This window comes from Siniperca chuatsi, linkage group LG8, assembly GCF_020085105.1.
Source record: "Siniperca chuatsi isolate FFG_IHB_CAS linkage group LG8, ASM2008510v1, whole genome shotgun sequence".
In the NCBI taxonomy this organism is placed as follows: domain Eukaryota; kingdom Metazoa; phylum Chordata; class Actinopteri; order Centrarchiformes; family Sinipercidae; genus Siniperca; species Siniperca chuatsi.
In genome coordinates this window covers 11,373,817-11,387,003 of record NC_058049.1, presented here as the reverse complement: position 1 = coordinate 11,387,003, position 13,187 = coordinate 11,373,817, and the positions used below count along the sequence as shown (strand labels likewise).

The 13,187-nt window shown below is 39.2% G+C and overlaps 2 protein-coding genes across 5 annotated transcripts; one reads left to right on the top strand and one right to left on the bottom strand.

Annotated features, from left to right (window-relative positions):
- Positions 1-63: 63 nt before the first annotated feature.
- On the bottom strand, positions 64-6,550 carry zbtb33 (zinc finger and BTB domain containing 33). Of its 4 annotated transcripts, none has more exons than XM_044204885.1 (2): positions 6,247-6,550; positions 64-4,541 (listed from the first exon to the last, which is right to left on the bottom strand). In XM_044204885.1, exon 2 carries the CDS (start codon positions 4,537-4,539, stop codon positions 2,665-2,667), a length of 1,875 nt encoding a protein of 624 aa, XP_044060820.1. In that variant the 5' UTR covers positions 4,540-4,541; positions 6,247-6,550; the 3' UTR covers positions 64-2,664. The 4 variants fall into 4 exon arrangements, with proteins under 4 accessions (XP_044060820.1, XP_044060818.1, XP_044060819.1 ...); XM_044204883.1 differs by having other exon boundaries at positions 6,243-6,549; XM_044204884.1 differs by lacking the exon at positions 6,247-6,550 and adding an exon at positions 6,057-6,229.
- Positions 6,551-7,321: 771 nt separating this feature from the next.
- LOC122880105 (NFKB activating protein) lies at positions 7,322-12,882 on the top strand. Its single transcript, XM_044204895.1, has 8 exons — positions 7,322-7,922; positions 9,835-9,915; positions 10,011-10,075; positions 10,159-10,251; positions 10,344-10,386; positions 10,474-10,674; positions 11,846-11,995; positions 12,502-12,882. Exons 1-8 carry the CDS (start codon positions 7,486-7,488, stop codon positions 12,674-12,676), a joined length of 1,245 nt encoding a protein of 414 aa, XP_044060830.1. The 5' UTR covers positions 7,322-7,485; the 3' UTR covers positions 12,677-12,882.
- Positions 12,883-13,187: the final 305 nt, after the last annotated feature.

The following is a 13,187-nucleotide window of genomic DNA, read 5'->3' as shown; positions in this document are numbered from 1 at the left end:
CGCAATGACACAATGTAGTAAATAAAATAGATGTTTACATGCTGGTAGTGCAAGACAATTAAGTTAAAATAGTAAAAGAATAATTTATTTACCATCAGGGAACCCTCATTGCTAATTGACAGAAAAGGGACATTTTGTACAATGCCAACAGAACCAAGTATTTAATAACTATTTCATTTTTTCCACTGCTATAAACCTAATAAATACATCTGAAACAGTAAAAAAAATTTAAATTGGGATTAACACAAATATACACTGTACATCACACATCAATGTTAATCTGTTAATTAAAAAACAAAACCTGCATGACTTATTGAATGACAGAATAGATTCCCATGTTAGCACTACTTTTTTTTACTCATACTGACAAATCACTACATTTTGACACAATGGAAAAAACAGAGTGAAAAGATAAAAATATTACAAAAAGTATTCTGCCTGATCCAACGCTAAGTGCTATATGTAATAATCCCATCATCACATTTGTATGCAAAATCTCTAGCCTACACTATGTAGCTGACAGATTTTGGCATTAAAATAACACTTCATATAAGAAATAACATGGCTATCATAGGAAATAAAAATGTACAGGTGTATCAAAATAAAACAGGTGTTTAATGGACAAAAAAATTAGTCATAATTGTTTTTCCACCAACTGAAAAATTAAATAACCATCATATATCTTCCCTGCCACAATACCCACATGTGGGATCACCAATAACAACCACATAATGAAAAAATATATTTCAGATCATAATTAACATTCTCTTGAACAGAATTACGTTTAAGAGAGTCTCAAATGGAAACCAGGAACGATCAGTCCAGAAACTCCTCGTATCTGTTCAAATTTCCACCTGATCCTCAAAATCAGACTTGAGATTCATGATAGACGCATCCGTTGATGACGGACTCAAAATTTGAGCAACCTTGATTTATTTCCTTTACGGGGCACATCCTGTATTTTACACAAATCTGCTGAAACCACAAATGCATTCATTTATCCTGACCAAAGAAAAAAAGGTCACCTGGTTAAACACAAAACCATCAGCTGAGGATTGACATTCTTAAATAGGTAACACCATTTCTATTTCATGAAATGGAGCTCAGTTTGCTCCTTAATTGTGTCGTGTATTTAAATGTCTTTCAGTATTGCCCTATGTTGCTTTTCTGTTTTATGTAAAGCACTTTGAACTGCCTTGTTGTTGAAATGTGCTATAAAAATATACAAAACTTGCCTTGACCTATTGTCGTTAATTGATTTATGCAACATGGCCTAAAGGTTAAAAACCACTGCTAAAAATGAAATCTTGTGGCTGATACAGAATTTGAGGCACAAGACCAAAAGGAAATTAGGCATCAACATCAGTCTGCAACAGTTATAACTTAATAGCCTCATACAGTGAAAACTTAACATAAATGATTTTTTTGTCTTTTTATTGCAGCTATTGATTTATGTCCCCCCCCTCCCCATTTTTGTGGGGAAGTTTTTGATTTCATTCATATAAACTAATTATTTTCTTTAAAGCAGTCATATTATGCTCATTTCAGGTTCATAATTTTATTTTGGGGTTGTACCAGAATAGATTGACATAGTTTAGAAAAAATACCATATTTTTACTCATACTGCACATTGCTGCAGCACCTGTTATCACCGTGTCTTGAACGCTCTGTTTTAGTTACTGAGTGAGGTATCTCACCTCTATTCGATCTTTGTTGGGAGTTGCACATGTGCAGTACCTAGGTAAGGACTACTAGCCAATCAGAAGCAGAGTAGGGCGGGTAGTGTGGTCCAAAACAAAGCCGCTTCAGAACTATGGCTTCGGTTCAGCAGAGTCTGATACCGAAACACAGGCAGAACAAACCGAACTAGCTTCAGAACCGAGACTGGAGCGAGACATTTCAGAGTGGTAAGTTATTAATTTGTAACAAATTTGTCTTTCATACGTAACGTTTTAGCTGTGCACTGTCGCAACATCACAGTACCAACTTTATTGACTGCCTGGAGGGTATCTAACGTTATTTTAATTTCATATTTAGGTGTACTTGTGGAAACTGCTCAATTGGTACACGTGTGACATAGTGACGAAGATACGTTACGGAAGTAAAGGCTGGACTACAATCGAGCTGTTTTCAGGCAGTTCAGATCAGAGTTTTCTGTGGGAGATGGTAACTCCCTTTGGGGTGAACTTTTCACTTTGCAAACCTATTAGGGTAAAAGCCAAAAAGCATAATATGACCACTTTAAGATTGTACTGTGTGTGAGCCACTTCTATGTTTTCTTGCTAAAGTGATTAACATTTATTCCAATGATACAAAAGATCAAGGCTATTAGCACAAGCTGAGTAACATGAGTAATGGTGTGGTCGCATTACAATTCCATCCTGCAGCTATCCGCTCTGTCTCCCTTACAGTTCAATTGAAGACGGCACGACTGACAAATTCAAGCATTCGTTTCCTGTTTTGGTGCAATCCCCAGCTGGCACTGGCTGGACGTGTTTAGTACAATATTACACTACAAATCTGGTTAAAATGGAAAGACTAATGTGACCATACTTGAGCTGATACTATTGAGAATTACAGAAGAATATTGTTGACATGGAACCAAAGAGGAAAAAAGGGTGGGGGGCACCTAAAAGGCACAGATAACAGAGCAGCGAGTGTTGCTCAGTAGGTCTCTGGTATAACAAAGTCAAACTCTGTAGCTCCCTGTGGAGGAGTGTTCATGGTTGACCCTGGTCGGGCATGAGCATCAGGTGGTATGTGAGCATCGGGCTCGACAAAGATGTCGTCCCAGTTCAACATCCTACTCTGGGTGGAAGAGCGGACATCTTCACCGACAGCGGTTATGTGATGCACGCTGCCGTCCTCAGATATGACGGGGACCCCCGGCCCGTCAGTACTCCATGAGTACGACTTCATCTGCACTGTTTTACATGGCAGCAGCCGGTACAAGTTGTTGTCGGCGTCATCTTTCTCTTTCCTCCCGCTGGGGTCCTGGTTGTGGACTTGCTTGCAGTGGGTGGACAGTACCTGGTAGTTCATGAACGTCTCATTGCACAACAAGCACTGGTATCTCCTCTCTCCTGTGTGGTGTATTTCATGTTTAGTTCTGTACTCCGCCAGAGCAAAGACCTTGTTACAGTAGCGACACGGGTACTTCTTTTCCCACGAGTGGGTGTTGAAGTGACGGCGGAGACTCGTCAGACACACGTAGGGGCGCTTGCAGACGATGCACACGTAGAAAGTCTTCCCATCCATGATTAGCTCGTAGTGATCCTCAAGTTCTGTTTTGGTCCTCTTCTTGTTTGGGCTGGCCTTCGGTGACGTGGGTGCTTTATCAAAGGTTTTCAAAGGCGTTGCCATTAATGATCTCTTCCCTTTATTGGCTTTAGAGCCTCCTTCACCTGGATCTTCCTTCACTGGGACAATGTCATAAGTATTTTCTCCAATATTGGCATACACTTTACAGCCTGATGAAATTGAATCAATCTCTGTGGCTGTATTGAGTGTCACAGTCTTTTTTGCTACTATAGCTGACTTGGGGGTGTTGGTTTGATTTACTGGGCCTTCAGACACATCTATGAGCCTTATTTTGAAATCCCCTTGCTGCGATGAAGTAGAGACTTGTTTCTTGTGGACTCCCAATATATCGCTGTTTTCAGAGGACTGAGAGGCACTCGAGGGCTCAGGGGTGAAACTGCTTGACCTGGCTGGTGTTGTGGGAGCACTTCCTGAGGAAACTCTGGCAGGGGAAGACGAGCTGCTGTCTGGACTGCGCAGAGGACTGCTGTTGGGCAAACTGGGGTTTGGACAACTGATGCTGGGAGGCTTTGCAGCGTATGTTTTCAAGGGGGTTCTGGCTTTCTCTGTATGTTTTGCAACTGCATGATTTGATTCTTCATTTTGCTTTGACGCTACCTTTTCTGAATCACCTGAATCCAAATCAATGACCTCACCAGAGTTGGTTTGCTGATTGGCTGCTCTGGTTCGAGCATCTGTTTGTGAGACAAACATAACATCACTGTCTGAGTCCTCATCATTACCTGCTGGTGCGCTTGTCTGATTAAATTCCTCTGCAGATATTGAGAAAGATTCTGTGATGATCGGCATCATCTCTGGAGGCGTGTCACTTTTGTTTTCCGTCTCCTTGGACAAACCAGGCAGACCCTTAACTTGTGATAATGGTGACCCCAAGTTTGCAATGAACTTGACTCCCAGTATCTGTCCAGCATTTATGAGCTCCTCAAGCATGTCGGAGCGGACACGCACAATCTTGGAGCTGTAAATGTAATTGAGAATCTCCTCAAAGATTTCTGCTCTGATAAAGTTTAACTCAATCACTTGTCCAGCGACACTGAAGAGCTGATGGAAATATGTACTCGAGGCAGACAGGACTGTTTTGTGAGCTCTGAATTTCTTGTCCTGTATGATAATGGTGACGTCGCAAAATAATCCATGATTTCGCTGCTCATTCATTGACTTCAGCACAGCTGCTGAATACTGTGTGTCGGTCGCAGATATCAGCTTTAGATTTGGCATGTCTGTAGAGAGAAAAAATATTCAAAGAAAATACCATTAGGTGATTCAACAAAACATGTAGTTAAAGCATTTCCATATCCTGCTTTTCCAGTTCTAACAGTCAACTATCCTTAGCAACCTAACAGTCAATAGGTGAACAATCCAGGACGTTTGCTAAAGGAAGTTTAACTGTAGTTTGAGGTACTGTTGAATTGTAGTGCATTATACTGAGAGGTGTTTCTAATATAGCCTGAACAATAGAAGATTTTGGAGGCTGATATCGATTTTTGAGAGTAAAAAAATGTCAACATTTACGATTCCAATAAATATGCAATAAGGTAATATTAGCCTGGCTACTTTAATGGCCTAGCTCTAGTTCCTAACACTGTCTACCCTCACTGATATCAATGGGGTGGACAAAATATTACAAAGCACCTTTTCTGTGTAAAGCAATGAACTTTAACAGCACCACAAACTACAGGCTCCAAAATGACCATGAAGTCCAATCAAAACAGTTTCAACAAAAATGTAACATTCACACTTTCATAATGGCAGGATTTATGGCAGGGTTGTTGTTGGCTTCACCAGCTTAAGCTGATTGTGCCTAATAAACTGGCTATTGTTGAGGTGCAATTACACATTCATTATTTGTTGAAACACACTTTCCAGTCCTCGAGAAAACCCGTGTTTTAGTCTTTGGTGCAAACAGGAACAGTGAGAGTATGAATGTGAACATCAGTGTTTGCAAATTAGTAATGCAAACAAATGTTAGGCTTGCTAGTTATGGCAACAAACCAACACCAACGTTACGTTAGCTAAACGTTAGTTTTCCAAAGTTGTAGTAACTAGCTGAAATTTTAGTCTCGCATGACACTGCACAAGTGTAGAACTACGTTTATTTAACTTTAACGAGGACATTGGCTACTTTCACAAATCTATTATCATTGCTTTCGGTGTGTTAAAAGTAATATTCAAACGCTGTTGTTAGCTAGCTAACAAAGGTAACGCTAGCTGCGTTTCCTCCCCTCTTCCTCTTTAATGAACAGCGGACATCGCGGCCTATTATTTAACAGCGTGTTAGCATGCTAACTTCAAATACCACAATGAATACATGCTACTATAAAATATTGCTACTGCACATAAAATTAATTCTGTTTACCTGCAACCCTGATGTTTTCTGCCAAGACTAAGCAGGACCGACTATAGTAACTTAGCTAGCTACAGACAATGGCGCTCAGCGCTAACTAACGTTACAGCTCATTGATTGAACAGCCACAAGGAGTCGCCGTCGTGTACGATTACAACTACAGAATTACTATACGACATTACAAGACATATTACAAATAACAGGTAGGCTTCCTGTTAGCCTAAAAACAACAACGAAATAGCGCCTGGACGTTATTTCAGTTGAATATTGTTATTTTTCCGCGCCGGGTTTAGCGTCGCGATAACTACCGGTTCATTGGTTTAGCCTTCAAAATAAAAGTGCAGCGCCTGCTACTATATCAACAAACATTAAATGAAATGAATTAAAGCACCCGGGGAGCTCTGTTTAGGTTCAGATTCTCTTCTCAAACTGGGGCCTGCTGGAGCCCCTTTGAAGCGGCTGAAGTCTGCATGGAGCTGACCGCACACGGTCTTCCTCTCCTTTCCACTGTACTTATTAAACTTCCCCGCGTGTTTAGCAGCTTAATGCCGCTTCATATTAAATTCCTTAATAATACTTTCTGCTTGCAGATCAGGCACGTAGCGGTCGTGTTCAACTCCGTGGAAAATAGCTCCATTGCCAGTGTCTCCTCGACGTGCTTGTTCGCCGGCTCCGCTTTTCTTTTCTCTTTAAAATACATCTTGCTTTGCTGAGCTGCGGAGCGTCTCTGTAGCATCCCAAACTAATCGATTATGTTTAAAAATCCACTTTGTTCCGGAGTTCCGGTAGTGTGTGAGCGCTGCGGGGAACCGGGGAAACTAAAAAACAAGCAATGGTCATTACATCATCATAACATTATAATGCGCTGCCTGAGGGAGATGCATGGAGAAGCAAGCTCAACATATCTAGCTCGTATGACCGTATGAAATGTATTGGCTCTATCAACTCAATACCAAATAACTATATAGCTGATTATAGCTGATAACACTATATATATATATATATTATTAGGCTAAGCAATTTCATATTTCTTTCTTCTCGTTTTGCTTTTGAACACTTTGTGTATCTGTTTACAGTTTGTGATTGCATTGTCAATAAATGACTCATTGAAGACAGAAGAACTAAACCAGCTACTCTGATAATAACATTACAAAACATGTCATGTTAAAGCATTAAAGCACAACACAAAGTGCTTTACAGACATAAGAACACAAAAATAAGGAGAGCACATAAAATACAGAACAAATATACGATGTAGTTATAAAACAAAGTCTGTAATTAAAGAATAAAATAAAACGGAAAAAATAAAAAGTAGATTTACTATACATTGTCCACATGACACAATAAATTTGGCATTTGTAACGTTATGATATAACAAGTAAATCGTATTTTCCCAAATGTCTTAAGTGATATAAAATAAAAGAGTCAGTGACAACCATTAACAGTCAATATAAACTACAGTTTCTAATAATGTGTTTTTAAGAGGTTGCAGGATACTAAATCAATCGTTTAAGTATTTGATTGTTCCCATAACCTTTCTGTATTTCTTTATGCATTTATTATATTTTGACAAACTACAATTTCTTGTAACGAAGTACAAGCGGAACTATGTGCATTACGTGGTCAGGACGACCGGGTTATGTTTGGGAACGGACGTATCAGGACTTCCTGTTATTGGACGCTTTGATTGCGTACTACGGGAGAGAGAGGAAACATGATCGCGAGCGCATGTTAATTTCTCTATTAATCCCTCAAAATAACAACTTTTTATATTTCGTGCGTCCCGTAGTTTCGGTGTGAGTCTAAACCAGTCGGTAGGTATGCCACTGTCGGATCGCTCGAGCTCTGACGGCACCGGGGAGCCTCGGAGTCCTCGGGCCCGGAGACCCCGGACTCGTTCCCGCAGCCGCAATCGCAGCGACAGCCGCGAGCGGAGCCTTTCTCCGGATAGCTTTGGGCCCAAACTCCCGAAGCCGCGCAACAGGGAGAGGGAACGCGAGGAGCGGGAGCGCCGATTCAGAGAGGCGAAAAACCTCAGACGGATCCGCATAGGAAGCCCCCACCGTAGCCGGTCCCGGTCCCGGTCCCGGTCCAGGGAGCGTCATAACAATACCAACAACAGCCACAGTCAAAACCACAACCACTGGTCCGAGCAGCGGGACGCTCCTGGAAAACACGGAAGCTTCAAAGATGAATACTACTACGAGCAGCAGAGGGACGATGCTCAGAGACAGAGACAGGAGGCTTTTATTGCCAGGTAACAAATGAAAACACCTGGATTACAGCCGTTATAAGTTCATCGTGTAACCGTTTTCTTCCATTTGATCCGTTAATCATTAAAGTGTCACTTCAGCAATTTGGTGTTGCACTTCCATAAAGTTAGGGAACTCATAAAGGACATGTGAATAGTCAAAATTGAAGCAGCAGAGGTGGAGAAATCCTGACTTCTACTCTACAATATGGGTCAAGCCTCATGGCAGCTTTGTTTAATCTTGGGAGACTTCAACATAGCTCAGGTGTCCTTACCAAAGATCTCCTTAATTTATTATATTCTCATGTCTTATGTCTCCTGTTATTTTACAAACCAACCCAGGTCACTAGTAAATCTGCCAAAAGTGTCTTTGTTACTGATATCCCCGACCATTTCCCAATTTTCAAATAGCTAAGCTTGATAATAAAAGAAAGCATCAAGAGGAGAAACCAATTTACAAATAATTAAATGCAAAGATCTGTTTTAAAAAAGAGTATTTAAAGAGGCAGATCCAGGTTCAGTCTATGAGACATTTATGAATATATTTATGCATCATTTCAATAAATCTTTTGCTTTATGTATTTCTACTAAACAATAGGTTAGACCCAAATAATCCATGGATTACTCCTTGTTTACTAAAGACCACTAGACAGAAAAACAGATAAAATATTATATTATGAGTCCAACTCCTCTTAATCTTGGAAAATATAAATCCTACATGAATAAATTCATTCAGATATTGAGAAATGCTTAAAAAAACAAACATACTAAAAGATTTATTGAATCGCAGAATAACATCAAGAAAACTTCATCAATCCGTTATTACATAGAGAGGGAAAAAATCAATTAAAATTCCCACTTCCATGGTGGACAGTGATCAATAACATTGGTCATTCTCTGGCAAGAACAGAGTTCATAAAAGGAAAATACTCAACCGTCAATTCATTTATCTTAAATGATGGAAATCATTGAATCCTTGAAAGATTCTTCTGCATGTCATGATGAAATTAACGCTAATTTAATTAAGGATGTAAAGTATGCTATAATCAAACCCTTGACTCATGACTCGTGAAGTTAGCTAAAGTTTTTCCAAAATATTAAAAAAACTTGTTTTCAAGAGACTTCTAAATCATCTGAATAAGAATAATATAATCTATATGGCAATATTACAACTCACTGATACAGCATCAACTGCACTTAATGAAAAATTATATACTCTTGGACTATATCTTGATCTTTTAAAAGGTTTTCGATACAGTTAACTATGATATTTTGCTTTCTAAATTATTCAGATACGGCTTAAGAGACGCAGTGTTGAACTGGTTTGAGAAGACATCGAGCTATACAACTGTAAAAGTGATAGAGACGTCAATGCTGATGAGTTTCCACAACCCAAAGTGATATTCCAAAACATTACTTAGTCAGACAGCTAAAAGACTTAGAGTTCATAATAATGTAACAGCTCTTTCTGAAACTGTAACCAGCGAGTGTCCTTTTACTTTTTGGGCCCTTTTACTTCAAAATAATAAATGTCACAGTTGGAATTGACTGATTTTCTGCTTTCAGCTACTGCATGTGTTTCAGCGTTACGTGCCTGGACAAGTTAGTCCTTAATGAGCTTACTTTAAATGTCTGTGTTAACCAGACAACTTGAAGAGCGTCTCTTGATAAAAGTGCCGTATTAATCTACATTAAATTGCTGCTGACAAGGACTAGGCAATATGGTTGGAATCGTGATCACAGTATCAATACGGGTACAACATTGCTAAAATTGAGTTGTTGAACGCTCTTCTGCTGATCTTACAAAGATGTAATTATTCAGGTTTTATACAAATACAAGAACTGAACTTTTCTTGATTTATTTTATCATAACCAGTTATTTGTTAGACTGCTGCATCTGTGTGTCTTTCTGTTATAGGCGTCTGCAAGAGCGGGAGAGGATCGGTGAGTTAGGTTGTCCTGAAGTTTGGGGATATTCACCAAGAGTGAAAGAGCCAGAGTAAGTCAAGGATCTCTCCTGTATAGCAACACGTTTATAGTATAATTTTGTTTTGGGTGCAGGAAGCATGAATCTCTTTCTTTTGTCTCCACCAGCTCTGATGAATTCACACCAGTTGAAGAAGACGAGAAAAACAGCAGTTCAGAATCGAGCTCAGAAGGTACAGCCCGCAGTGTTTGAACATGAATAAACTGATAATGAGTGCCGTTTGAATTTACAAGGAAGTTTGTTTGTCGTTCACAGAAGAGAAGAAGAAGAAAAAGAAGAAGAAGAAATCCAAGAAAAGAAAGAACAAAAAGCATTCAGAGGACAGCGAGCTGGAATCAGATTCAGATGGTAAGACAGTCGTAATTACATTACTTTAAGAAAGCTCAACAAAGTCTTTTTCATGAGTTCATCAGCTGAATTATCATGTTTTTATCTTTCAGAAGAAGAAATAAAGAAGAAGAAAAAGAAAAAGAAAAGCAAAAAGTAAGAGCAGAAATGCAGCTATAGACCAGCTTCGTTCACACAGCAAGGGACATTTTGATTAACCAAACATCACATGTTTTCTAACAGGTCTAAGAAGTCCAAGAAGAAGAAGGCCAAGGCGAAGAAGAGCCGTAAGGAGTCCAGCAACTCCAGCAGCGAAGAGTCCGAGGAGGAAGAGGAGGAGGATCCCAATGGGGTGATGTGGGTGGAGAAAACCTGCATAGACGAACACGTGGTCGGGCCCGAAGCTCCGCTCACCCAAATGTCCCAGGACGACAGACCTTTGGAGTGAGTCTATTTCACCTTCATGTTTCATCACTAATGCACTTTTCATCACATATGATAGTGAAAAGCACAATAAGTTATTACACAATCTTAGTTTATATTTGGTAGAGCTGAAATGATTGGTCAATTATTCTATTGGTATATTGAAGGAAAATAAATCTGCAACAATTTTGATAATTGTTATGTCACGCTAGCGACGTGGCTCTAGGGATGCCAATGTCAGTCTGTCCACCACGTTGGTCCAGACTGAAACAACAACAACAATTTGATGATTTGATTAGAGTGTCATGACATTTTGTCCAGACATTCATGGTGCCCAGAGGATAAATTCAAAAGCAGGTCAAAGTTTTCACTTATCCTGTGAAATATCATCTCTCAAAATCTACTTGACACAAAATCTGGTCCAGACATTAATGGTTCCCAGATGACGAATCCTCGTGACTTTGGTGATCCCCTAACTTTTCTTCTAGCGCCACCATGAGGTTGACTTTTATGGTTTGGACTGAAATGTCTCGACATCGGCTGGATGGATTGCCATGAAATTTAGCACCTTCACGCCCCCTCTGGGTTCATTGTAATCATTTTGATCCTCTGACTTTTCATCTAACACCATCATCAGGTCAAAATATATATTTGTCCAATACTTGTTAACATGCTAACTCTCTAAACTAAGATTGTGAACATGGTAAACATTATACCTGCTAAACATCAGCATATTAGCATTAACCTCAAGAGACATGACTCTTAGTCTTGTAAATTCAGTGGTTCCAGCTTCTGAAATGTGAATATTTTTCTCAGTTTTATACGATAAACATTATTTATGGGTTTTGGACAGTTGTTTGGACAAAACAAGACATTTAAAAAGGTCAGCTTGGACTTTGGGAACTTGTGATGTCCATTTTTCACCATTTTCTGACACGTAGGCCAAACAATGAATCATGAAAATAATCTGCAGGATAATAGATAATGAAAATAATCATTAGTTGCAGCACTAGAAGTTGGCTTCATTAACATTACTGGCAGCTGTATGAAAAGGTCTTTACTCTGCTAAGAGAAATCTGTATTTACAGCACCATGCAATCTTTTATTTTACAGTACCTTTTTTCTACTTTTATGACTCTTTAAGTAAGCGTTGCGTACTTGTTTAATAAGTGCGTTTTTCCTCTTCTTCCAGCTTTGGTCATGCGCTGTTGCCAGGTGAAGGTGCTGCGATGGCAGAGTACGTAAAAGCAGGCAAACGTATCCCTAGAAGAGGAGAGATTGGACTCACCAGCGACGAGATCGCAAACTTTGAGAAGTCTGGCTACGTGATGAGCGGCAGCAGGTACATGATGTTTAGAACTGGGACTCCCACCTTGGCCATGATACGATTTGTTCTGCAGCAATTCAATAATTGGTGATGTTTCAGATGTCTGTAGGATGCATTTCCTCTAAGTAATGTCAATACATTGCACCAACAAATTTTCTTTTATCACAATTAACTCCAACAAAATGAGGATGAGTGAAAACACTGATGTGGTAAACTTGTGGGAAAAGTCATTCAGACAATTCACTTTAACTGTAAAGGGCTTACTGGAAAAGTGTCTAAGAAATGCATTACATGACTTAATTATATTTTGCCTCCAGCAACTTTTGCAAATGTATTATTGTACTAAATAGATTCCAGTGTTTGCAATGGTGCCATGATTTAAACAAGCTCACGTGTAGTAATTACTGCAATTATACGCACTATTTTAAGTTTTGAAAATTTAAATAACTATAAAGTGGTCCAACGAGATGCCCATATGATCATTACTGTGATACTGACGGATTTCAAATGTAACCCCGCAGACATCGTCGTATGGAGGCTGTGCGTCTGAGAAAGGAAAACCAGATCTACAGTGCCGACGAAAAGAGAGCTCTGGCATCCTTCAACCAGGAGGAGAGGAGGAAGAGAGAGAGCAAGATCCTGTCCAGCTTCAGGGAGATGGTGTACAGGAAAACCAAAGGCAAGGAGGAGAAGTGAACATAACCACATCAGTTTTGAAGGAATGTGCAGTGTTGAGAGGATTTAAATTGTAAAGAAGCGTCTGAAAAGTATTCATTTGTATTATATTCTCCATCCTATTTACTCACTGGAACTAGTCTTTCCTTTCAATTGTTTAATTAATTTTGTCGTAAATTTTTGCAAATAATCCTGATCAGAACCGTAAATAAATTTTCATTAAGTCATCTTGTTTTCACATTTCTTTTCACAATTGTGGTTGCTCTACGTGAAACACTTCCAAGCAAAGTTTAGAGAAATGTATGAAAAATCTAATTTTGTAATCTAATGTTTTTTCTGCTCTCCTATTTTGTGAATCATTTCGTGACATCTCAGATTTCTTTCACCTCCTTTGAGGGCCCTAAAGTCCAGTTTCAGAACCACAATATTTTAAAATATACTAAGTCATATGACCTAAGCTAAGCTACTACAGTAAATGTTTCAGCTGGTTAATATAGTAAACCAGTAGCTGAATAACAGAAGTTCTTTATCC